The 25,344-nt window shown below is 41.1% G+C and overlaps 1 protein-coding gene across 4 annotated transcripts; it reads left to right on the forward strand.

Annotated features, from left to right (window-relative positions):
* Positions 1–1,469: 1,469 nt before the first annotated feature.
* On the forward strand, positions 1,470–24,799 carry pitx3 (paired-like homeodomain 3). 4 transcript variants are annotated; one of them, XM_079688189.1, is made up of 5 exons: positions 1,470–1,735; positions 4,155–4,763; positions 9,929–10,046; positions 13,452–13,657; positions 23,328–24,799. In XM_079688189.1, exons 2-5 carry the CDS (start codon positions 4,611–4,613, stop codon positions 23,895–23,897), a joined length of 1,047 nt encoding a protein of 348 aa, XP_079544315.1. In that variant the 5' UTR covers positions 1,470–1,735; positions 4,155–4,610; the 3' UTR covers positions 23,898–24,799. The 4 variants fall into 4 exon arrangements, with proteins under 4 accessions (XP_079544315.1, XP_079544316.1, XP_079544317.1 ...); XM_079688190.1 differs by having other exon boundaries at positions 4,202–4,763; XM_079688191.1 differs by lacking the exon at positions 4,155–4,763 and having other exon boundaries at positions 1,472–1,735.
* The last annotated feature ends 545 nt before the right edge of the window (positions 24,800–25,344 follow it).

Raw genomic sequence — 25,344 nt, forward strand, 5'->3', positions numbered from 1 at the left:
CATGCACAACCTTCCCCTTGGACGAATCCTTCGCCAACATGGCATCGGTTTCAACAGCTTTAGCTCTCCTCCCAGACCATCACACCAACCACCCAGTCCCCCCCCCATTATCTTATGAATATTATATCATGTATGCAAAAAAACTTCCGTCAACTTCAACAAATCAGAAACACTGATCCTCGGCCCAAAATCCCTAATCCTTTCTTTTCAGTCCTTCTCATTAAAGGGTCCAACGTCACCCCCTCTATCCAGGTCTGCAACTTTGGTATCATTCTCAACCCCCCATCTCTTGCCTCTACCCAATGCGGACTAAACACTTTTTCTACCTCAGAAACATTACCTGCCTCAAACCCTCTCTATGGTATTGGCTACAGAAACACTTATCCATGCCCTCATCCCTTCTAAACTCTATTCTGCAACAAAAACACGTATAAAATAAAATACGTCCAGAAACCCACTACCAATCTGCTCAGCTCCTCCTCCTGTTGAACCCCTCCCCCCACCTCATCACTCTTTTGTCTGGTTGTACAGTTTGTTTGTTTGTTTGTTTGTTTGTTCTTTCATTCCCTTTCATATTGTGTTTTTGGGGCAGGCATTGGCCAAGTACAAGTCCCGATCGGACTTAAATAATACGGAGTGTTGACTGGTATCTGGAAAGAGGACAGTTCACCTTCTGGGCACTGCCAAGGTGCCCTTGAGCAAGGCCCCAAGCCCCTGGGCAAAATGCCGCTGGATAAACTGACAGCCTGTTTGCTCTGACATCTATACGTGTCATAAAAGGCATGTACTGTATGTATTCAGAGGCAACTGAGAAGAACCCAAAGGTTCTTCTTCATTTTATTTTTGAATGTTTGTTTGAACGTTTGTGTTACATTAAACAGGAGGTACAGTTTATTTCAGTATTTGTATTGCTATATATATCTATATATGTACTTTTTTTTAAATTATCATTATTTCCCTTTCTAAGGGTTTAACTTTTTTCCCTTGTAAACTCCAGCAGTACAGGTATAAAAAGCTGATCTTGTGGAGGCTGCAGGGAGGAAGAGATGGAGACAGGAGCGTTTGTAGACACAGAGCCAATGGAAAAGGGAGGTGTGTGTGTGTGTGTGTGTGTGTGTGTGTGTGTGTGTGTGTGTGTGTGTGTGTGTGTGTGTGTGTGTGTGTGTGTGTGTGTGTGTGTGTGTGTGTGTTTGCACTTTGAGTTAATGCGTGCGTGAGTGAGAGAGAGAAAAGAGAAAGAGGGAGAGAGAGAAAGAGAGAGAGAGAGGATGGGGCCGCCCTACAGTGGACCTGTCACACATAATATTTAGCATGAAAAGTAACCCCCCCCCACACACACACACGCACACACACGCACACACACACAACACACACACACACACACACACACACACACACACACACACACACACACACACACACACACACACACACACACACACACACACACACACACACACACACACACACTCCTCCTCCTCCTCCCTATACTCTGTTTGGGGATCAAGCCTCACTCCTCCACAGCCTTCAGGTCTGACAGCACACAGGGAAGAAGAGAAGAAGAAGGGAAGTGTCCAAACTGACTCTCTGTTCCTTTGACTGTTTCTGAGGCCGACCGACGCACCGGGAAACTTTTTTTCCATGTCCCGGCCACCCTGAGGCCAGGACACCCATCAGCCTGCAGCCGAGCCCAAAGCCTTTTCCACGGATTAATTTAACCAAACCGGGATTTGATGTAAGTGTAAATCACCGCGTTTTGTTCTCTCTGTGTGTGTTCAGGATCCAGCCAGCTCTTTTTCATTTGTGCGTAAAAGTTTACTAAAGCTAGCCGAAATGTAAAGCAGGGCTTTATCAACTCTCTTCTACAATTTGCGGCTTTCTATACCAGCAGCGTTTACTACATAGTGTGCCCGACACCAGAACTATTTTAAAGCCTCTGGGTATGGGTTTAAAGAATTATAAAAGGTAAAAAACCTGAACAGCAGTTTCCTAAAGTGTGCGTCCACGGAGCACATTATTATGACACACATGTATCTCATTCTATTTCATCCTCCTTAATACAAAATGATACAAGTTACAAAAACATTTGTTTTACTTTTGGCTAATTCTAATATCTTAAACATGCTCTGTGTGAAGGCCTGTGTCATTTTAGGCCACGAAGAACGTTTTATTTTCATTTAACATTTGTACATGATGCTGTTTTTTATCAGTTTTAAAAGTTCCCCCTCTGTGTGAGGAGATCTTAATATTTAGGAAGCAGCAGCCTGTGGAGTTATGAATTATCATCTTCAGAGCATGTGTTTCCTACAAAATCCGAAGACTCAACCGAGGCGGTCGTTATGAAAATATTTGAATATTTGGGAGGTCAAAAATATTTGGGGATGTAGAGGAAATTGATAGGTGGCAGGTGGCTGCCGGGGCAACAGGAGACCGCGGACACACACACACACACACACACACACACACACACACACACACACACACACACACACACACACACACACACACACACACACACACACACACACACACACACACACACACACACGTGAGCGTCCGCCACAAACGAACTTATAATAACAAACACTCATACTATATTCTCATCCATTGCAAACAACATGACACGATCATTTCAGGGTTAAGATCTCAATATTTAAGAATTATTTTTTTATGGACAATGAATTTGTCAATTAATAAAAATAATAATAATAATAACAACAACAATAATAATAATAATAATAATAATAATAATAATAATACATATTATAATTATATATTATAAATTTGATAATTACAATACATATAATCATCACAAAACGAAAAAAATGAAATGGAAATGAAGGTCAAATGAGCTCTCATGGACGGATGTTTTCAAATGATGTATATTTCGGTCAAATTGATTTGATAAATTCTTTTTTCGCTCGGCCTTCTGTCGCATGGAGGCTGAAACAGATGGAAACCTGCAGCCTATTCGGCATTACTCGTTCAAAATAAATGCATGAATAAATAAATAAATATAGCATACTGTCATTTAATCAAAATAAATTAAATGAAGTTAAATAAATCAAAGCCTGGTGAGAACATTATATTCAGCATCAGGACTTTTAAAAGGCCCAATGCTATAAATTAAAAGGCTACAGTTTATTTTTTACACATATTTAATTTCGCTACTTTAAGCCCGTAGGCCTACTGATAAAGGTATAGCGCTTTATTTATAAAAACAAATCACAGTGGATGTATTAAGATCCCCTGGTTTGATGTCCTCCTGCGGGCCTCAGATTGTAGCCTCAGCTCTTTGCATGTTCCCGGGTCATCGCATGTAAATAACATTTGTTTAATTGAACATCCGTTTGTCCTCGGGCTTAATGTATATCTGCGGCGCGTGCACAGGCGGGCCGCGGGCCGCAGAGAGGTCCACCTGCACCACACTGTCCGTCATCAGATAAATACGTTTAATTTCAAATATTATGTATCACTTTCAACCTCATTGTTCTTAACAATTGGGAATCTGCATGAGAACGTCACTTCATTATGTAATTAAATAACATATTCACAAAGCGTTTAAAATAGTTAAAACACCTTTAAAAAAAGCTAAAATAAATACTAAAATTCACATCAATGAAAATGTGAATTTGAAATGAAAGCGGTGGTCAGGATATGTAATTTATCTATGTTTTATTTAAGAGAAAAACGGAAGCTTGCTTAACTCGCATTCTGAACATGTTAGCGCCCATTTAACTTCACAGTGCATCCTTATCGACAATAATCCTGTCACTGTTATGTTAGCCTATGGACTCACTTCGTGAATATAACTATTTTAATATATAGGCCACATTAGATACGTTGAAAGGGTGAAATAAAATGAGATGTTGTGGGTGTACAGGATAAAGTGTGTGTGCGTGTGTGTGTGTGTGTGTGTGTGTGTGTGTGTGTGTGTGTGTGTGTGTGTGTGTGTGTGTGCGTGTGTGTGTGTGTGTGTGTGTGTCTGTGTGTGTGTGTGTGTGTGTGTGCGTGTGTGTGTGTGTGTGTGTGTGTGTGTGTGCGTGTGTGTGTGTGTGTGTGTGTGTGTGTGTGTGTGTGTGTGTGTGTGTGTGTGTGTGTGTGTGTGTGTGTGTGTGCGTGTGTGTGTGTGTGTGTGTGTGTGTGTGTGTTAGTCCTACTCGGCCTCTCTCTCTCAATCATATGCAAATGGCTGTTATAGGAGGGCAGAAATTAACATCTACAAACATTGGACCGAAATTCCATCTGCCGCCTCTTCGAGGAGGCCCTTAATAAGTTCTCAGACAGCAAAGTGACACACATCTTAATCAACTCTTAATCCCGGGAATTAATTCACCACGCGTTTATGAATAATTCCCGTGCTAATGCATGCAGTCCGTGGAAATGCAAGCAGTCTGCCGCGCGCACCGCCAGATGGACCGGCCAGACCCCGAAAATGAGAGGATTCTTACTTCCATTATTATTATTTTTTATTATTATCAGCAGATATATTTTAATGAGATCGCTGTCACCGGTTTATGCAAAACGCTCGTGCTTGTGCAAACTGGAGAGTCTCGCTGCTGATATAGAGCATGAGGCCTCAGCAGAGTTCACAGTGATTTCAGAGGAGCATGTCAGGTGGATGGAACAGTGCTCCAGGAAATAGACCGAGCCTTCTGATGTCAAAGATCAAGATTCAGAGATCATCATATGCACAGAAGCTACATTGGAGTTATGGCAACACAATCTTAAATCTCAGGCTCCTTCAACAATGCAACATAAATGTAAAAAATTAAGAAATACAGACCTAATAATGTGCAAGTAAATGTGTAATTAAACATGTGAAACAGACATGATGAGATATATATAGAAGGTCAAATGAAAGGTTCAGGAATAAAATACTGTTTGTTGTAAAAGTAAATACATCTGTGGAGAGAGGGTCAAATCTTCAGGTTTATTTGAGCTTTTCATTAAATTCTCTCAGAGTCACTTCAGTGTGAGCCTCAGATCTCCATCACTGTCAGCCTCCCTGCTTGTTAGCTCAGTGATAGTGTAGCTTGTTGGCCATATTGAGATCAGGGAGGGGGGGCTCTTGATTTTGAAAATATAATCATGGTCCTGCCCCTGGTGCATGTGTTGGTGGTTGGACTCTGCCAAGCCTCTGAGCAGCACTGTCGGGTGTCCGTCCATCACAGCAAATGTAGCCTTACTGGATCACATGTATCATTCTGACCAAAATACGGGACCCTGCTCATCCTGGACCTGGGCCCTGCTCTCACAGGGGACAGCTGCTGCTCTTCAGGCGAGGCCAAACTGAACTGCAGCGGCCCCGGACACTGAGATTTTAAACGCACATGGCTCTACACACATCTACAGAAACAAAGACATGGTCTACTTGGGATATTTGAAGTGTTAAAAGTGAAATACGTCCTCTGTGACTCTCTGCTGTGTGCTGTTCTGCTTTTAACACAGGGAAAGCTCAGATTTAACTTCTTCCGCAGGATATTAAACAGTTTGGCCTTTGTTGAAATAAGTGGTATCCTCCAGCTCAGGTGATAGCATGATGATTGGATTTGTTTGCCAGATCAGTGATTTGCCTGTATCTCATTAGATGTCAGCAGGTGTTGAACACGGCTCCATCAGATCAGGCTCGCTGAAATGTCACATTTCACATTTGACAAATCGACCAGGCAAAGCTAACATAGGCCTATGGACTTGAAATACTAGCTATTTTTCTGTTAACCTTTTGAAATCCCAAAACAGATGGATCATTTTCTGTTGAGTCATTTAACTAAACACAGAAAAAATGAACAATATTTGCTTGGTCATGAACAGGGGTAGAAATAATCCTTGTGACCCACAGGCCGATCAGAGGCTCATTATTTCAGATCCTCACAGAGTAATCCTCCTGCTGGGAGGCTGACCTCACCCTCAGTCTCCCTCCTGCTTTCCCAGCGACGCTGTGGCCCCCGGCCTTCAGCAGAATACCCGTTTTCCTGTCTCCTAATCTTTTGTGAACTGCTCCCATCATTCTCATGGATTCTAAACAGAAACAGATGCAGGTCTTTCTTTAAAGTCTCTGGAAAATGTTACTTGTCTGAAGGGACAAATATGAAAGTGCGTTGGGTGGCATTTTTAAGGGTTGATGCGTGCCTGTCTAGCTGAAGTTGGGCGGCAGATGTGTTTGATGGATGTTAGCTCACCTATCAGATGTCACAGATATTCAGCGGTAATAAGGTGCTAAACCTTTAATCAGAATATGCAGGTTGGCTTTGGTGGAGCATTATGTAGTTTGTCAAAGTGAGTGACGCAATGCTAAGTGAGGGTTAGGGATAGAACAATGATGATATGCGGGCCGGATTCAAATCATTGTATATAGCTCTGTGGGAACAAAATGACAAATTAACTTATATTTGATGAGTTTCTAACTCATCATAATGGATGACGCAAAAACGGAAACATTTTCTTTAATTAAATATATCATGTCATCAGATTAGGATAGGCAAACATATAAAGTTTAAATACAAAATATTAGGTTCAATTTAATAATATTGCTTTTAAACATCCTAAGTTATGTGAAATGTGTTAAAGTATACGTTTCAGTTTTCTTAGTGTTATTTCAAGAGTTCGCGCAATTTGCTTGCTAGTCTGAATTTCTTTTAAATACGGATTTTTTTTATTTCCGTTCAAGATCTGTTCAACAATGACTATTTAACAGTTATGTTATAAAATGTGTCTGCGTTGGGTTTTATGATCCGTGTGTGTCTTCAGTGTTATCTCCACGGTCATAAGGAATGTGTTTGGAATGGCCATTTATAATCTACAGTTCTTCATTTGAACAGATTAGGGGTTTGAAGAGTAATCGTTATGCTTTGTCGGCTGCATTTGTTAAAAGGAATATCATATTAAAAAGTGAGTATTTATCAGTGATACGGTGTCACTGACAGCCTGCCACTCTAACATCTGATATAAAGAAGTGATGGGGAAATTATGTCATTTCCACTATTTCAAACCGTGACAGTGAGTCTTGTTCAAGAGTTCAACGCAGTTGTACAATGTGTTGTTGGCTGTGGTTGTGTGATGGTGGGGGGGGGGGGTTGACTAGACTAGACACCATGCCATGCTCTGTACTCCGCCACCCCCCAGCGAGGCTTCGGATTTAACCCCAGCAGAAGTCAAATGTGACTGGCAGTGGCACACAAAGAACTGGCATGGTGGCAAGTGGATGGGAAACACGGAAGGGGAGGGGGGGGGCTCATTCTGCACAGACAAAGTGAGGTGAGGGGTAGGGGGGGGGGGGGGGCACACGCCTCCCGCAGAATAGCTGGAATACACTGCCCTGTTCTGATCTTTGACTGAAGACGCTGACCCTGCACTCTTCAGACAGCACAAATACATCAGGAGGGAAACACTATCAAAGTACGAATACCTCACTCTAAAAATAATCAATTTCAAGTAAAATTACTGCCTTGAGGATGGTAATAAAGTAAAAGTATCTAAGTATGTTAAGGTAAATGTACTTCAAGTCCCAGGAATAAAAGTACTCATTGCAGAATTACTCCAAAAATTTAAATATTTTTAAATATCTTTTAGCAAAAATGCTGCCACTTCATTTTCAATAACCAACTCATGGTTTACTTACTTATTCATTTATTTACAATATTAATACTCGTTTCCTACATCTCATAGAGATTTCACATTTTGTCTTTAATGGGACTTTTCCTGAGTCTTGCCCTGAATAACTTTTACGTGATCACAGGGATAATAACTACATGACACGAGAACAATGGAGCAAAACAGTTTATTCCTCTTTTCTGATCAAACACATAGTGTTAGGCAAATATTATGTTTATTTGTTACTTTATTTATATCCATAAACCCTGTCCACATATTGAAGCTGTTAACTGCTCTGGGATGATTAAACGGCCAGTTATTTCTGAGTAACAGGTCCACCTCGGCGACTAGAATCTGACTTGGAAATGTCATCGTGTATTTTACAGCAATAACTCTGCTGCTCTCAACATGCATCCCAGAATAGAGAGAGATCAGGGGCTGTTATAGCTAATGATGTCAGCCTCAGATACTGGATCAGGATTACAACCACAGCAGGGTGAAGGGAAAGATCAAAGAGGAAAATAGAAACACACACACACACACACACACACACACACACACACACACACACACACACACACACACACACACACACACACACACACACACACACACACACATCTATAGTATAGTGAGTTATATGAACTGATGTTTCCCTATTAAAGAGTCCATAAGACTGTGTGGTTTATTTTGGGGAGGTGTTTTTAACCCAAAGACACAAAAAGCACATGATGAAAATGTTTTTGAAGAAGAGTTGGTTGTATTTCATATATTTACTGAGAGGTGCTAGTACTTCACATGAATCTGTTAAGAACAGTGGTGGAAGAAGTATTCAGATGATCTACTCAAAACATTCTCTTGCACTATTTCTATTTTTTATTTGTATTTACTTGCAGGTCTCAAAACATTGTCTTGCACTATTTTATTTGTTTTATGTCCTATATATATACTGTATATATTCTTGTTGCACTGAGCCTGTGAGCCATGACAATAAAGCCTTGAATATTGAATCTTAAATACTCTGTTATAGTAAAAGTACTGCATTCAAGTGCGTAGCTAACTTAATTAGGCCTACAATATATTTTAAGTACAAAAAGTAAAAGTACTCGCTATGCAGAAAGGCACATTAAACAAAAAATATATTTGTTGATGATTTTATTCAAATGATTGGTGCATCATGTGTTGGTGAAGGCAGGGTTTATTTGAATTACTTTATACACTGGGTTGATTAGCCTATAATAATGTATAATGTATGTGTCGATTTACATTTTGCATTAACCTAAATCTGCAGAGTAACTATGTATTGGACTAACAATTATTTGAATTGAACATAGCCTACAATTAAATGTTTAACTTAAGTACAGTAGGCCTATAGCCTACTTGAGTAAATGTACTTAGTTACATTACACCGCTGGTTATGTAGCCTAAAATCAATTTTGAATATTTTTTCTGTTGCTAAAAAAACTGATTGTTGCATAAATTATATATAAAACGGACTATGTTAAAAACGAAACTCAATTAAAAGCATCCATTTAACACTCCTGTCGTGCTACATTAAAAAGGTCACGTTTTCATGAAGCTGAATGAATGCATGGCCTCCTCTCTTAAGCCTGGTTGGAGGTTGAACCTGCTGAGGTGTACCTGATCGTGGATCTGCTGCATATCAGCTGTGTGTGATGGAAAGCGATCCGTGTGCAACGTTATTAAAGTTCTTTCAGAATATCACCGGAACAGAGACACACGACAACAACAACCGATCAGGGTCACACCGAACCTTCATTCAGACTAGATCAATGCATAAGAATTTTCGGGAGCTATTACATATGAAATATAATAGGAGACACAACACGAAGCCCGACTTTATAAAGTGGATATTTAATTTGGAGAGGAAAGCGACATCCTAATATAAGTAGGCCTAGGCGAATTATCAATTCAAATAAACGTGCTTATTTATGACAAAAACACAAGCTGTCCCGACACCGGCGGGACTTTTATGATTATTAAAGGATGATGGAGATGTTGGTCAAATAAGACTTGCTCTCAACTGCCTTTCTCTCTCTCTCTCTCTCTCTCTCTCTCTCTCTCTCTCTCTCTCTCTCTCTCTCTCTCTCTCTCTCTCTCTCTCTCTCTCTCTCTCTCTCTCTCTCTCTCTCTGTGTGTGTGTGTGTGTGTGTGTGTGTGCGGGCGGGCGGGCGTGTGTGTGTGTGTGTGTGCGTGCGGGCGTGCGTGCGTGTGTGTGCGTGTGTGCGTGCGTGTGTGTGTGTGTGTGTGTGTGTGTGTGTGTGTGTGTGTGTGTGTGTGTGTGTGTGCGGGGGTGTGGGGGGTGTATGTTCAGAGCCTGCTGATGGATTTCAACCTGCTGACGGACAGCGAGGCCCGCAGCCCGGCTCTCTCCCTCTCTGACTCCGGGACCCCGCAGCACGAGGCGGGGTGTAAGGGCCAGGACACCAGCGGTGAGTAACCTGTGCAAAGTAATAACAATAATAATAATACTAATAGGCTAATAATAATAATAATAATAATTATAATTATATAAATATCATTATTGCTGTTATAATTAATCGGGAGGCTGTCTTTCCGCGGAATAGCTTAATACATTATGGATGCAGGTTATGAAGACAAACAGCTGATGTCCTGTCCTCGTGTCTCTGCCGGACATCCATTCCTGCAATCCACCGATTACTCATAATTTCAGCACGAGCACACTTTAATCAGAGCCAATTGATAAAAAGAAAATATGTTATTGTGTTTATCTTGTAAAAGGCTTTGAGAGGAGTTACATCTGATTGGATATCAGACACTGCAATCCTAATGCTCTCATGGGCTTTACATCATCTGTGCACTGGAAACACTGAAACGTTGACTTTAATTAAATGTATTATGACAACACATTTCACACGACTAAGATTGAAAGCAATAATATTAAGTTGAACCTAATATTTTGTATTTAAACTTAATATTATTGCTTTCAACTAACTTAATACAGTTATGTGAAATAGGTTGACATTATGAATTAATTAAATTCAACGTTTAAGTTTTTTCAGTGTTTTTAATCATCTAAGCAAATCAATAAAACATATAAAGTAGCCTTAACTATTATATCAGGACACATTAAGACTAAAACCACAAAAATACAATTTGTATTGCTTGTAAAGATAACTGTTTGAAACTTCGGTCATGCCATTAAAGGTCAGATCGAAGGAATGACGTAATGCTGAGTGTTGATTGGGTTAGGGATAAGACTAACACTAGTTTCTCTCCCGTTGCATAAACAGACCATCTTAGCTTGTCCAACGATGCTATATGAACACGTTTTAAACAGGACAAATCATAACACTTAAACCCACCCATATCTGTTTTTATATCTATCTTGGTTGTGTGTGTGTGTGTGTGTGTGTGTGTGTGTGTGTGTGTGTGTGTGTGTGTGTGTGTGTGTGTGTATGTGTATGTGCGCGTAACCCAATCTAATTGCTAAACTGTGTGTGGTTAGAAATCCAGCACTAACAAACTGTCAAACACAAACTATTTTGGAGTGAAATGTGGTGTAAAATGCTTGGTGTGTGTGTGTGTGTGTGTGTGTGTGTGTGTGTGTGTGTGTGTGTGTGTGTGTGTGTGTGTGTGTGTGTGTGTGTGTGTGTGTGTGTGTGTGTGTGTGTGTGTGTGTGTGTGTGTGTGTGTGTGTGTGTGTGTGTGTGTGCAGTCTTAAAGAGGTCTTGTGCAGCTCAGTTAAGTAGCTCTCAAGAATTCTGTCTGAAGTCAAACTCATGTGCTGCCTGTAAAGCCTTCCTCCATGTGTTTATGAATGTTAAATGGCTCCTATGGAGGTACAAAGAGAAGCAGCATGACAGTATCTCAGGTGCATTAAAGCAAAAGCATGCAATAATGCAGTGTTTACATTTCTGTAGATGTAAGTGAAATGTGTGAAATAAAGCTATTCATTTCATCTTTATGTTCCCAAGAAAAGCCTTACAAATCGTAGATTTTCTGTTCAATTAACCGCAACAATTTAAATTAAATAAAGAAATGTTCCTATTTTCCAATAAACAAATTCGACATATTTAGCTTACACTCTGTATTTTTAGATGTATGATTAATAACTCTTAGGGTCTAGTAAATACACCCCTAACTGGCATTGTGTGTAAATTCGTTTTATTTTAAGCTTAATATTTTTGATGTAGAGATCTTTACTTCAGGTTCTTGTCTTGATCAGTTCATTTAAATACAGATGATTCCAGCAGATAGCACTGACATGCTGCTTGCTAAATCACAAAACAATATTGAAAACACAATAGTCATGAATGGATTTTTAATAGAAGATTCTAACGGCAAACACATCTCCTACAGTTGGTTGGGTTTTGTTCTCCTTAATACAAGTTACACTAGATTCCCCCTTCTATCAGGGCTGGGTTACAGTGAGGAATAAAAGAGCGCACCGCGGTACACAGCGCTGACGCCCATGCTTCAGGCTCTGTGTCTCACACCCAGGACTGAGCTGGCTGAGTCTCTTCATAATGAGCGTCCTCTCTGAAAAGAGGTGCAGCTCCTGTTAAAACGGACTTTGATTTGACCTTTGAGAGACTGTTTGGCTTTTAAAAGCTTTGACCTGGACCAAATATGTGATGGTCTGTATCTGCATTTTGCTGTTTTCCAGATGTTTAAAAGAAATTTAGTTAAAAGCCTCGTGTAGTTATTTTCCAGATTAGAGCTGTGAGAGAGGCTGACCTGGAACAGCTCTGTCATGTCGGCACATTATCAGTCAGATTGCTCCTATTGTTGGTCCGCGCCACTCTAAAAAGGGCTGCCCTTTCCGCAGTATTGTGTTTTAGACATTGGCCTTAAGTGACAGCTTACCCAGTGTCAGTTTACTGGCAGATAACAGCCCTGCCTGGCCCTTATTGGTTTTGCCGGTGGCCCTGTGGAGCCTCTTTTTAAACCCTGCTGATCATTTCGAACTGCTCCGTGAGCTAAGCCCTCGCCAAACAGAGCCCAACTTGCCCCAGTCACAAAAGTCTGATCTGCAGGATTAGCTGGCCAACTAATTTCACTCCTTTCTGTGAGGTCCTCAAATTGTGGGAGAGATCTGGCAGGGTGAAGCCTGGCAGACACAACATGGATGTGTGGTCCTTTAAACCATCGCGCTGGGGGCCAAATGCAATCACACATTGCTGCTGCAAATCTTTGAACGTAATGCAGTGTTTGGAATGATTATCTATTGGCAAGGTCACACCCATGCTTGTCAGGAGGGATTTCAGATGATGTGGGATCTAACAATAAAAGGCAGTCAGTTTCAGCAGACAGAGCTGCAGGCGTCAGAATACCTGCAGAAAGCGGCTGTGTGAAGGTTTCACTGCAGTGTCTTTGAAAGGGACGAGGAAATCTGGTACTAATTATAGGGAAAACGGAAATGATGTTGGTAGATTTTCATTTAATTAAATCAGTCTTACTGAAAGCTCAGCAGGTCAGCTGAAAATCAAGGGTCAGAGTATATATAATTCTCCAGTTATAAAAGGGAACAATCATTATTATAAATCATAAGTTGGCTTGAACTGATTCTTTTTCCATCATTATGCTTTTAGCAACAACAAGTCCACCAAACATATTTAAATAGAAATACCTGAAGAAAGTTCAGGTATACACTTGTACTTCAATGTGATGCTACTTTATATTATATACAACAATTATATATACAATTATATACAGCATTAATAACATACATAGATCAAAAATCCCAAAAATCAAATGAATACACAATGATACATTAGATAGTGAGTCTATATGTACTAACTGTTCTAGGTTGTTTCTGTCTACTCCCCTCCATGTTCCCAGTGTGCTCATGTCACCCTTTCTCTCTGATGCAGACACAGAGAAATCCCAGCAGAACCAGCTGGATGAGTCCAGCGCTGAGGACGGCTCCCTGAAGAAGAAGCAGAGGAGGCAGAGGACTCACTTCACCAGCCAGCAGCTGCAGGAGCTGGAGGCCACCTTCCAGAGGAACCGCTACCCCGACATGAGTACCAGGGAGGAGATCGCAGTGTGGACCAACCTCACAGAGGCCCGGGTCAGGGTGAGTACCAACCCCGCTCAGAGAGCCAGAGCTCCGGACACACTTCTCCCAGTTTCCAGCTTCTCCCTATCCCAACAGGACATCTTTTATATTAACATGCCAGTATCATTGCCAAAACCTATCCTAGTTCTGGGATAGGCAACCCCTCTGAAGTGGCTCCCTGTAGCTTTGACAACAAATAACATGGAAAGGAATAACAGCTATTTGTTGAACAGTGGACTCACCCTTTATCTTGGAGTTTGAGGTGATACTGTGACAGTGAAAAAATAGGAATATTTCGTCAGCTAATGTATGAGCCTCGTCCTTACGGGGGTGGCTAATACTAAATATTAGACCCACGGCTTTGGAAAACTATATCCGTTGTTAAATCCAAAAAAAATCACAAATGAAATAGACATTCAAATTCTGCGTGTGGATTCCTTTGCCTTTACTGCCAACAATGCTGGCTTTACTGCATGCTTGATATATTGTGAGAAATTAGCAACCACAGAACATTTAATTTTGAAAGACATTTCAAGAACAAGCGCACAGCATTTGCTGCTTCCTCTGTTGTAATAAGTAAAAATAACAATAGCAATTTTTAGGGCCCGAGCACGGAGCGCTAGGACCCGACGGCATCCTAGCACGAAAAGCGAGGAACCTATTGTTATTGGTGGTATTATTCTTTTTCTTATTAGGGCCCGAGCACGGAGTGCTAGGACCCCAACGGTGTCCTAGCACGAAGTGCGAGGAACCTATTGTTATTGCACAAATTCTTCTTCTTATTTTTAGTCGCCATCTTTCCTGCTTTTGAGGCCTTTAAAATGCTCAAAAAGTTGTATAATTTTGCACGGACGCCAGGACCGGTAAAAATTACAACATTCTGGAGTCAATGGGTTAAAATATTTCAACTTGCTCACTAGCACCACCTATCAAAATCCCATTTCGGAATACATTTACAAAGTCACACCGTAACTCCGAATGACCTGAAATTTGGCACACATATCCAGGTGGACCTGCTCTACAAATTTAAATTAGCATAATGTTCAAAACAGTTAAATATTCACTTAAATTTCAATTTTCAGTTTTTCAACAACAAACTTCGTATCCAGCATCGGTGGAGGGTCAGACACTTTACCGTAGAAAATGAGCATGTTAGGACGATAAATATTGCCGCCGTCAATCAAAACGTACTCGCAAAAAGGCGGGGCTTAGAAAGAAATGCTCATAATTCATCAACAATATATCCAAACATCACAGATTTTGGTAAATAGGTTCAGTCTGTCTTGGGGAATAGGCACACCAAAGCATTTTCATTTTGGACTATAGGGGGCGCCAAAAACACCACCGAATGTATAACTCAAGAGCGGATGGACTATTGTTTTTTTTGTTTTTTTTACACATACTCTCGGGGTGACTAAAAACTCAGATTTAAAGTGTCGCAACAAATCCAGAATGTGGGCGTGGCCTATATATATTTTTTAAATTGCGATAGCATAAATTGAGCTTCGGACGCAAAACTTGGGACACACGTCAGAGCCCACAACCTTTTCGAGAATGTAAAAAGAAAATGTACATTTTCAAAAAAACTGCTCACTAGCGCCCCCTATTGTGTGGTAGTCACATATAACTTCTCAGAACTTCACGAGTTTTGACACAGACATTCCTCATGGAATTGCGGACATATTTGTGAATAGATTCCATTAGCCCCGCCCCCTAGGAAGTCGGCCATTTCGAAAGATTTGCGTTTTTCATGCATTTTAAGCACATTGTTGCGAACTCCTCCTAGGGGAATGATCGGAAAAATTCCAGTCCAGGACACGCTCAGCCCCTATCCAATATGATGCTAAATTGAGAAGTTCATTTTTGATAGCACAATCGTGGAGGTCGTAATCTAACAGCGAAAACACAATTTTTGACGATTTACATGTCGCAAATGACTCCAAACTACTCCAAATTACTCAAATATGGTTGTTCCAATATTCACGAAACGCTATATCTACATTACTATTATGATTGCACACATATTTCAAATTGCCTTCCATTAGCCCCGCCCCCCAGAAAGTTGGCCATTTTGAAAGATGTGCGGTTTTCATGCATTTTAAGCACATTCTTGCGAACTCCTCCTAGGGGAATGATCGGAAAAATTCCAATGCAGGACAAGTTCAGCCCCTATCCAATATGATACTTAATTGCGGAGCACATCTTTGAAAAATCATTCGTGGAGGTCGTTAGCTAACAGCGAATACACAATTTTTGACGATTTACATGGCGCAAATTGCTCCAAACTGCTCGCATATAGTTTTTCCGATATTCACGAAACGCTGTATACACATTACTATTATGATTGCACACATATTTCAAATTGCCTTCCATTAGCCCCGACCCCCAGGAAGTCGGCCATTTTGAAAAATGTGCGTTATTCATGCATTTTAAGCACATTCTTGCAAACTCCTCCTAGGGGAATGATCGGAAAAATTCCAATCCAGGACAAGTTCAGCCCCTATCCAATATGATGCTAAATTGCGAAGAAAATAGTTGCTAGCTAAAACGGGGAGCTCGTAAGCTAACGGAGAATGTACCATTTTTGACGATTTACATGTCACAAATTAATCCAAACTACTACATTTCCATTTTTGGAAACCTTTACAAAGTGGTACGGTCACTCCGAATGACCTGACATTTTGCCCACTTATTCGGGTGGACCTACTCTACATATTATGTCCTTGAACCCCAAAGCTCCACCTACTTCATTTTTTTTAATTAGCATAATGTTAAAAACAGTGAAATATTACCCTAGATTTCCATGTTTCATTTTTCAACGCCAAACTTAGTATACAGCATCGTTGGTGGGTCAGAAACATTACCGTAGAAAATGAGCATGTTCAGTTGATAAATATGCCTGTCATTCATCTAAACCTGTTTGCAAAAAGGCGGGGCTTACAAATAAACGCTCATAACTGGTTAGGGTTAGGGTTTAGGGTTAGGGTTACCCCTTACTCACACACACACACACCGGCTCTGCTGGCGGCAAATTCAATTACAACAGACACCTATACACTCCACAACAGACACCTACTGACTGTACAACACACACATACAGTTCCTAAAGCATATAATGTAGATCAGGCTACAGCCCTTGTATATTTTATTATGTGAAGCGGTATATGGTTTCATGAAAAATATCTACTGTTAACTTGTAGATATCTACTAAAGCATACAAATAAAGTGTGTAATGTAGGCCTGTTACATATATTATTGCTGTTCTCACTGTAAACATCGCGTCACAATGAAAGCGGTTGTATTAAAAAAAGAAATAGCCTAACATCCAGGGGAGATGTGATTAGTGAGTAAACAAACGGGAAAGGGCAGAAAGTCTGATGCACATTTGATCATCTTGAATAACTTATAATCACAACGGGAACAGTTTGCAGAGCTGTGCTTCGTTGACAAAGGTCCAGCCATGCGTCACGCCTCTTTTAAACATCACTGTTGGCTGAAATCGACTCCCGAGAACTCATCAGTGTATCCTCGATTATAGCTCCTCCAGAGAGACTCCTCTCTCCTCTACATCTTTGTACCCTCGGTTATAGCTCCTCCAGAGACACTCCTCTCTCCTCTAAATCAGTGTATCCTCGGTCACGGCTCCTCCAGACAGCCTCCTCGATAATCGATCCTCGACGAGCCTTTAGAGAAATTAGTTTTCCTTCCAGACGGTGCGCCGACATCCGTTTCCGGGTTGCTGCCGGAGGACCTGGGAGTCTGGGAAGCGAAATTAGAGAAATTACAAACAGCTCATTTCCGAGGACTCGCGCGCATCTGCTTGACGCCGGGACGACCGGCTTCCCTCCCAGACAGGCGCACGGACGCGAGGGCCCGCTCATCACTGCGCGCACAAGTGCGACCGCAGTTTTAATTAGGGCCCGAGCACGGAGCGCTAGGACCCAACGGCGTCCTAGCACGAAGTGCGAGGAACCTATTGTTCTCCGTGGTATTATTATTATTATTATTATTATAAGGAATCATATTTCCTGTTTTTGAGGGCTTTAGGATGCTGAGAAAGTTGTATAATTTTGCACGGGCTCCAGGACCGGTAAAAATTGCAACATTCTGGAGTCAATGGCTTAAAATATTACAACGTGCTCGTTAGCGCCACCTATCAAAATCCCATTTCGGAATAAATTTACAAAGTCACACCGTAACTCCGAATGACCTGACATTTTGCACACATATCCGGGTGGACCTGTTCTACAAATAATCCTCTTGGAACCCTAAGCTCCTCCTCCAATTTTTTTAATTTAAATTAGCATAATGTTCAAAACAGTTAAATATTCCCTTAAATTTCAATTTTAATTTTTTCTACACCAAACTTCGTATACAGCATCGGTGGAGGATCAGACACATTAGCGTATAAAATGAGCATGTTAGGATGATAAATATTGTCGCCGTCAATCAAAACGTACTCGCAAAAAGGCGGGGCTTATAAAGAAATGCTCATAACTCATCAACCATGTATCCAAACATCATATATTTTGGTAAATATGTTTAGTCTGTCTTGGGGAATAGGCACACCAAAGCAATTTCATTTTGGACTATAGGGGGCGCCAAAAACCACCAATTTATAACTCAAGAGCGGATGGACTAATCTTTTTTTCTTTTTTTTACACATACTCTCGGGGTGACTATGAACTCAGATTTAAAGTATCGCAAAAATCCAGAATGTGGGGGTGGCCTATACATTTTTTTTTAATCGCGATAGCATAAAATGAGCTTCGGACGCAAAACTTTGGACACACGTCAGAGCCCACGCCCTTTTCAAAAATGTAAAAAAAACCCGGAATTTTTCAAAAAAACTGCTCACTAGCGCCCCCTATTATGTGGTAGTCACATATAGTTTCTCAGAACTTCACGTATTTTGGCACAGACATTCCTCATGGAATTTCGGACATATTTGTTAATAGATTACATTAGCCCCGCCCCCAGGAAGTCGGCCATTTTGAAAGATGTGCATTTTTCATGCATTTTAAGCACATTCTTGCGAACTCCTCCTAGGGGACTGATCGGAAAAATTCCAGTCCGGGACAAGTTCAGCCCCTATCCAATATGATGCTAAATTGAGAAGAACATTTTTGATAGCTCAATCGTGGAGGTCGTAAGCTAACAGCGAATACACCAATTTTGACGATTTGCATGTCGCAAATTACTCCAAACTACTCGGATATAGTTATTCCGATATTCACGAAACGCTGTATACATATTTCTATTATGATTGCACACATATTTGAAATTGCCTTCCATTAGCCCCGCCCCCCAGAAAGTCGGCCATTTTGAAAAATGTGCGTTTTTCAGCCATTTTAAGCACATTCTTGCAAACTCCTCCTAGGGCAATGATCGGAAAAAATTCAATCCAGGACAAGTTCAGCCCATATCCAATGTGATTATAAATTGCAAAGGAATAGTCGATCGCTCAAACGAGGACTTCGTAAGCGAACGGAGAACTTTACATTTTTGACGACTTACATGTCACAAATTTCTCCAAATGACTCCAAACTACTCGCGTATAGTTTTTCCAATATTCACGAAACGCTGTATACACATTTCTGTTATGATTGCGGACATATTTCAAATGGACTTTTATAAGCCCCGCCCCCGACAAAGTTGGCCATTTTCAAAAATGTTCGTTTTTTCATGCATTTTAAGCACATTCTTGCCAACTCCTCCTAGGGGAATGATCGGAAAAATGTCAATCGAGGACACCTTCAGCCCCTATCCAATATGATGCTAAATTGCGAAGAAAATAGTTGCTAGCTCAAACGGGGAGCTCGTAAGCTAACGGAGAATGTACCATTTTTGACAATTTATATGTCAGATAACCTACTTACACCTGCCTGTCTGCCTGCAACATCAACTCACACACACACACACACACACACGCACGCACGCACGCACGCACGCACGCACGCACGCACACACACACACACACACACACACACACACACACACACACACACACTGTTAGTCAAACAACGCCCTTTGCTGGGGGCATATTCATTACAACAGACACATATACACTCCCTAACCCTAACCCTAACCCTACTGTTTATTTGTAGATATCTCCTAAAGCCTACAAATAAAATGTGAAATGTGGGCTGCCTGTTACATATATTATTGAACGATATATATTATACACACTGTTCTGTTTCTGCACTGACCTCAGCAGCTGTTCTCACTGTAAATATCGCGTCACAATGAAAGCAGTTGTATTAAAAAAAGAAATAGCCTAAAATCCAGGGGAGATGTAATTAGTGAGTAAACAAACGGGAAAGGGCAGAAAGTCTGATGCACAATTGATCATCTCAAATAACTTATAATCACAACAGGAACAGTTTGCAGAACTGTGCTTCGTTGACATAAGTCCAGCCATGCGTCACGCCTCTTTTAAACATCACTGCTGGCTGAAATCGACTCCGGAGGATACATCCCTCGGTTATAGCTCCTCCAGAGAGACTCCTCTCTCCTCTCTCCTCTCTCCTCTCTCCTATCTCCTCTACATCGTTGTACCCTCGGTTATAGCTCCTCCAGAGAGACTCCTCTCTCCTCTAAATCAGTGTATCCTCGGTTATGGCACCTCCAGACAGCCTCCTCGAAAATCGATCCTCGACGAGCCTTTAGAGAAATTTGTTTTCCTTCGAGACGGCGCGCCAACATCCGTTTCCGGGTCACTGCCGGAGGACCTGGGACGCGAAAATTAGAGAAATGACAAACGGCTCATTTCCGAGGACTCGCGCGCGTCTGCTTGACACCGGGACGACCGGCTGCCCTCCCCGACAGGCGCACGGACGCGAGGGCCCGCTCATCACTGCGCGCACAAGTGCGACCGCAGTTTTAATTTTGTATTGTTGTTCTAAAGTTTAAAGAGGCAACAAACACATTTTTGTATATAACTTTATTTAAAATGTTATAATGTGTTATCAAATAAGTTATACGACTCCAGACAAACCTTATTTGGTGGCAGAGGGGGAAACATTGCCCTTTTAACTGCAGGAGAAAAACAATTAATTTAAACATATCATGTACTAAGGTCTGATGTTTTATTCCCTCCTGCCAATGGGGTCCACACACCTCAGAGTCAGAGGGGCAGCACAGGGTGCTTTGGTCCCTGTAGCTATATATATATATATATATGGAGCAGGAGGACACATTCTGATGGATGACAATACAATCCCTGGCCTGCCCAATGGATCAAATGAATGCTGGCTGGATGAAAGGTCACATAGCACACACTCTGGTTGTTATTTTTGAAAAGGACGACAGGCTACACATGGTCCCTGATGGAGTCTATCATCTGTCCCCTACATCTGCCCTTTCAGAGCTGCTGTTTGCGGCAGCCTCATGGAACATATTGATAATAGATCAATAATTGGATCAGTTGCTATTCAAGCTAATGTGTCTTTGGCAAATTTAAACTGTACAGATTTAATGTATTTATGTTGAATTAACTGGTGTTAAAGTGAGAGCAGCCTTTAGCACAAATGTGCTTCAGAATATACTTGCCTCCCATGACCAAACAGTTTGTTGTAGACTCCAGAGGGACACATCACTGCACAAAGCAGTGTTTGTGAAGTTATGTGTCTGTGAATGTGCGGATGCATACGTGTGCGTTATTTTATAACGTAATGGGACCACCAGAGAATGCCACACACATCTGATATAATCCTGATACAGCCCTGCTAGTGGCTGTACTTCAGCTAACTGCTAACATCAGCATAACATGCTCACTATTCAAATGTTAAAATGTTTAGCAGGTATCTCCAGTGTGACCTCAAATGGATCATACCTAAACAATAATATAGGGTTAAGTCAACATCTATTGCATGGGAAATATTATTATCGGAGTACATGATCATGAAATGATTAAAGCTGCACTTATCGACCATATTTCTTTCAGGGTGCATGCCACACAGGCGCTAAAGCCCTGAACAGTGAGTTCAAGGTTAGCCACAGTTAAGGTCTCTCTCCACTATCTCTATTAAATAGATGAATTAAACAAATTAAAAATAGACTCTTGCAAAAAAAATAGGGCTGATGAATGTTATGAAGCACCAGGTTTATGGGACTGTTTGCTATGGGCCAACCTTTTGCTAGCATGTGAATGAGGTGATGAAATATCTATGTCTATAACATATTCATTAAATATGAAGGTCAGCAAAAAGTTGTATGTGTTACTTCCACGCTCTTAACTTTTGTTTATTTACAATAAAGAAATGAAACTTCACTGGCCATGACATAAAAAGCAAATAGTTACATGTTTTAAATGTGATGCTGTGTGTAATTCCTACACTATGCTGACATCACCAAGAATGTTCATACAGTTATATAGAGTTCATACTGATGCTTCATTTAAATGAAATAAAATACATATCAGTGCCTTTTAGAGAGATATTATGATATCCTTCTCATGCAGTCATTCACAGAAGACGTATAAACGTGTCTGCAGTGGATCTGTTGGGTAACCTTGACATTCAGCCTCTTCACACACCTTCCAACCTTGGGGCACTGGACCAGCGATTGGGTGACTTCCTCTGGCGGGGGTTTCCCCTGCTGTCACTGAGCGGGATGGAAAACTCAGAGTCATGCACTTTAAACTCATATTAATGATCAACAGCATACTGTTACTATACCAACAGAGCATTGGATGATACACAGCATGTACAGTAGGTCAGAGAGAAGCGAGACAGAGAGTATAAACACAATAAGACAGGTAGAAGATGTACAAGGATAAAAGGGATCAAACATTTAACAGCAAAAAGAAATTTCGTTCAGCAAATAGAGAGAGTTAACCTAGAGACTTCTGTCACGCTGATACACAAATCGAAACACAGTCTGGTTGCTGTGTAATTCAGCAAAGGTTGCACAACTTCACACAAAGAGAAACTTTGTGGGGTTCATTTCTTAAAACCCTCAATTTAGATTTTCCACTAAGCTTTAATCCAATTCATATCCTCCAAATATAGGACTATAAAATGACAAATGTGAAGATTGCCCTCCCCTGACATTTCTTTCATTGGGATCTCACTATTCAAATAAGTCAATGATTAGTTTTAATAAGCCTTGCCTAATATGACTGTTTGACGATACACTTCAACTTACTTTCGGGGATCATTGTGTCTTTCAAAAATTCTGGAGACAATATTACTGAAATTATTTTTTGAAGCGGGGGGGTGTTGGATACTCTGACTAGATGTGCTTTAGAATTAGACTTTATTGACTGACGGGCACATTTTGATAGAAAAAAGGAATAAAGTCCTTTAAAAATAATTTCCTTAGTCACTCAAGTTCTTCCTGCACAAATAATACTTAAATAGTATTGTCGGTAAAGCTGTGAAAATAGTGGGGAAGAGGTTATAAGCATACAGACAGGTTGTGAGCAGGCCACTGATTTTACTTTTCACAATGCCACTCGTCTCACTCAATTTCTCACCTGGACAGGTGAACTGTATTTTCACCACTTGTTCTGATATTCTTAGTTTTAGTTAAGCAGCCACATCACTAAAACCAGGAAAAAGGTTTCTTAAGAAAATCTTTGAGAAACTAACTTATTATGGGCTTTAAGGGAAGCACCAGGGCTTCAAAGAGGGTTCACCAGATAGACGGTACACTAAAAACTTTTTTTCTTCTTTTGCTTTCTTAGGTATGGTTCAAGAACCGCCGTGCCAAGTGGAGAAAGCGAGAGAGGAACCAGCAAGCGGAGCTATGCAAAAACGGTTTTGGTGCCCAGTTCAATGGACTCATGCAGCCCTACGATGACATGTACACAGGCTACTCCTACAACAACTGGGCCACCAAGAGCCTAGCAAGCAGCCCCCTCTCCGCCAAGAGCTTCCCATTCTTCAACTCAATGAATGTAAGCCCCCTATCATCCCAGCCCATGTTCTCCCCCCAAAGCTCCATCCCCTCCATGAACATGGCCTCCAGCATGGTGCCCTCAGCAGTGGCCGGGGTTCCCACTACAGGGCTTAACAACCTGGGTAACCTGAACAACCTCAACAGCCCTACAGCGCTCAACTCGGTGGCGGTGTCTGCGGCCACGTGCCCCTACGCCTCCACCGCCAGCCCCTACATGTACAGAGACACCTGCAACTCCAGCCTGGCCAGCCTGCGGCTCAAAGCCAAGCAGCACACCAACTTCGCCTACCCGGCAGTGCAGAACCCCGTGTCCAACCTGAGCCCCTGCCAGTACGCTGTGGACCGGCCGGTATGAAGGAGAAGCTCCGGCGACCATCCCTAACTAACTGACCAGCTGTTAGTCCACTGTTACTCCACTCCTCATCTCACACTGCCAGATGTGCTGCAGCCTGGCAGATTGTGTTTCGATGGTACACAAAGAGAATAATCTTCAAAACTGACACAACAAATAGAATTGCCCAGATGGACCACCGTGCTTCAAAGGAATTCTTTCCAGCTTGTGGGACTTTGTCGCTGACCAACTACCTAAAGGATTTCTAAAGATTATATGAATTATCTTTATTTTTTTTGCCTTCTTTTGAACTGCATGATTAGAATAAACGTAGAAAACAAGAGTAAATAAAACATGGATGCTTCAACTGGACTGGTGGTCAACATGTTGACCCACAAACATCAGATGCGATCTGCGCGACTGTCGCAGGAAAAGGGACCTGTGGTTGCTATTCAGGAGAAATGGAGGATGTATATAACGGACCTTTTTGTTTTGTATGTGACACAAAATATATGAAAACGTACTTTAAAGATGAGAAAAGCATGTTCTTCAAAAGCAAAGGCCCGAGGTTTATGTACTATGAGCACATCCTTAAACTTTGTTGTGATTCTTCTCTACATGGAAGGTCACAGGTCAAAGGTCAGCCTGGATGGGCAAGAGGAGGGCTGTCCTGGAAAGTGAACACAACAACAACAACAACAACAAGTTACTCACACATACCAGAACATCAGCAAGATTTTGAAAGTAAAAACTCTAAGCCATTGAGTATATAGATTTGTGTGGTGTTTTGCAAAGCAAGTCCATGACTGTAAAACATGTATGTAAGAGTGCAGTTGTCATTGCAAAAAAACAAGCTTTTTTTCCTGGTGTAGCCTGCTCTGTCTCATTAAAGAACCAATTAAAGCATCACTTGTTATGAACATGAACTTTGACTGTCATAGAACAGAACACGTCCTCTATGTCTCTGATCTGTAACCTGCGGTGGAAAGAAACTCAATTAATTTATGTATCATACAACTTTCAGGTACTTTCTGCCACTCTATACATCTCCTCTAATACAATCTGGAGAGTTTTTGCCCCACTAGATTTATTTAATAACTTTAGTTACTATTTACTTAACAGTATTAGAATGATATATTGAGTATTTTCAACAAGTACATAATTACATTACATGACATGTCACTTGTTAGACGCTTTTATCCAAAGCGACTTACATACTCAATACTGTGGACAATCCCCACAGGAGCAATTTGGGGTGAAGTGTCTCAAGGACACAACAACATGCTTACTGCAGTGGGGTTTGAACCTGTGCTCCCTTGATCCCAACACCAAGGCTCTATTCACTGTGCCACACGCCTCCCTAATGATGTATATATCATTATAGATTGAGATGATATGTGTCACCATTGAATGATTTGACAAGCTACCTATAGCAGTAGATTCATATGTTTAAATGAGCTTCACTTTTACC

This window comes from Notothenia rossii, assembly GCF_949606895.1.
Source record: "Notothenia rossii genome assembly, chromosome: 6".
In the NCBI taxonomy this organism is placed as follows: domain Eukaryota; kingdom Metazoa; phylum Chordata; class Actinopteri; order Perciformes; family Nototheniidae; genus Notothenia; species Notothenia rossii.

What these genes read in the sequence shown, in the direction of transcription:
- pitx3 (XM_079688189.1), top strand. Translation starts at nt 4,611, where the DNA reads ATGTCAGGTGGATGGAACAGTGCTCCAGGAAATAGACCGAGCCTTCTG. An exon ending in TTCAACAATGCAACATAAAT is followed by an intron (nt 4,764 to 9,928) that starts GTAAAAAATTAA and finishes GTGTATGTTCAG; the next exon opens with AGCCTGCTGATGGATTTCAA. An exon ending in TCACAGAGGCCCGGGTCAGG is followed by an intron (nt 13,658 to 23,327) that starts GTGAGTACCAAC and finishes TTGCTTTCTTAG; the next exon opens with GTATGGTTCAAGAACCGCCG.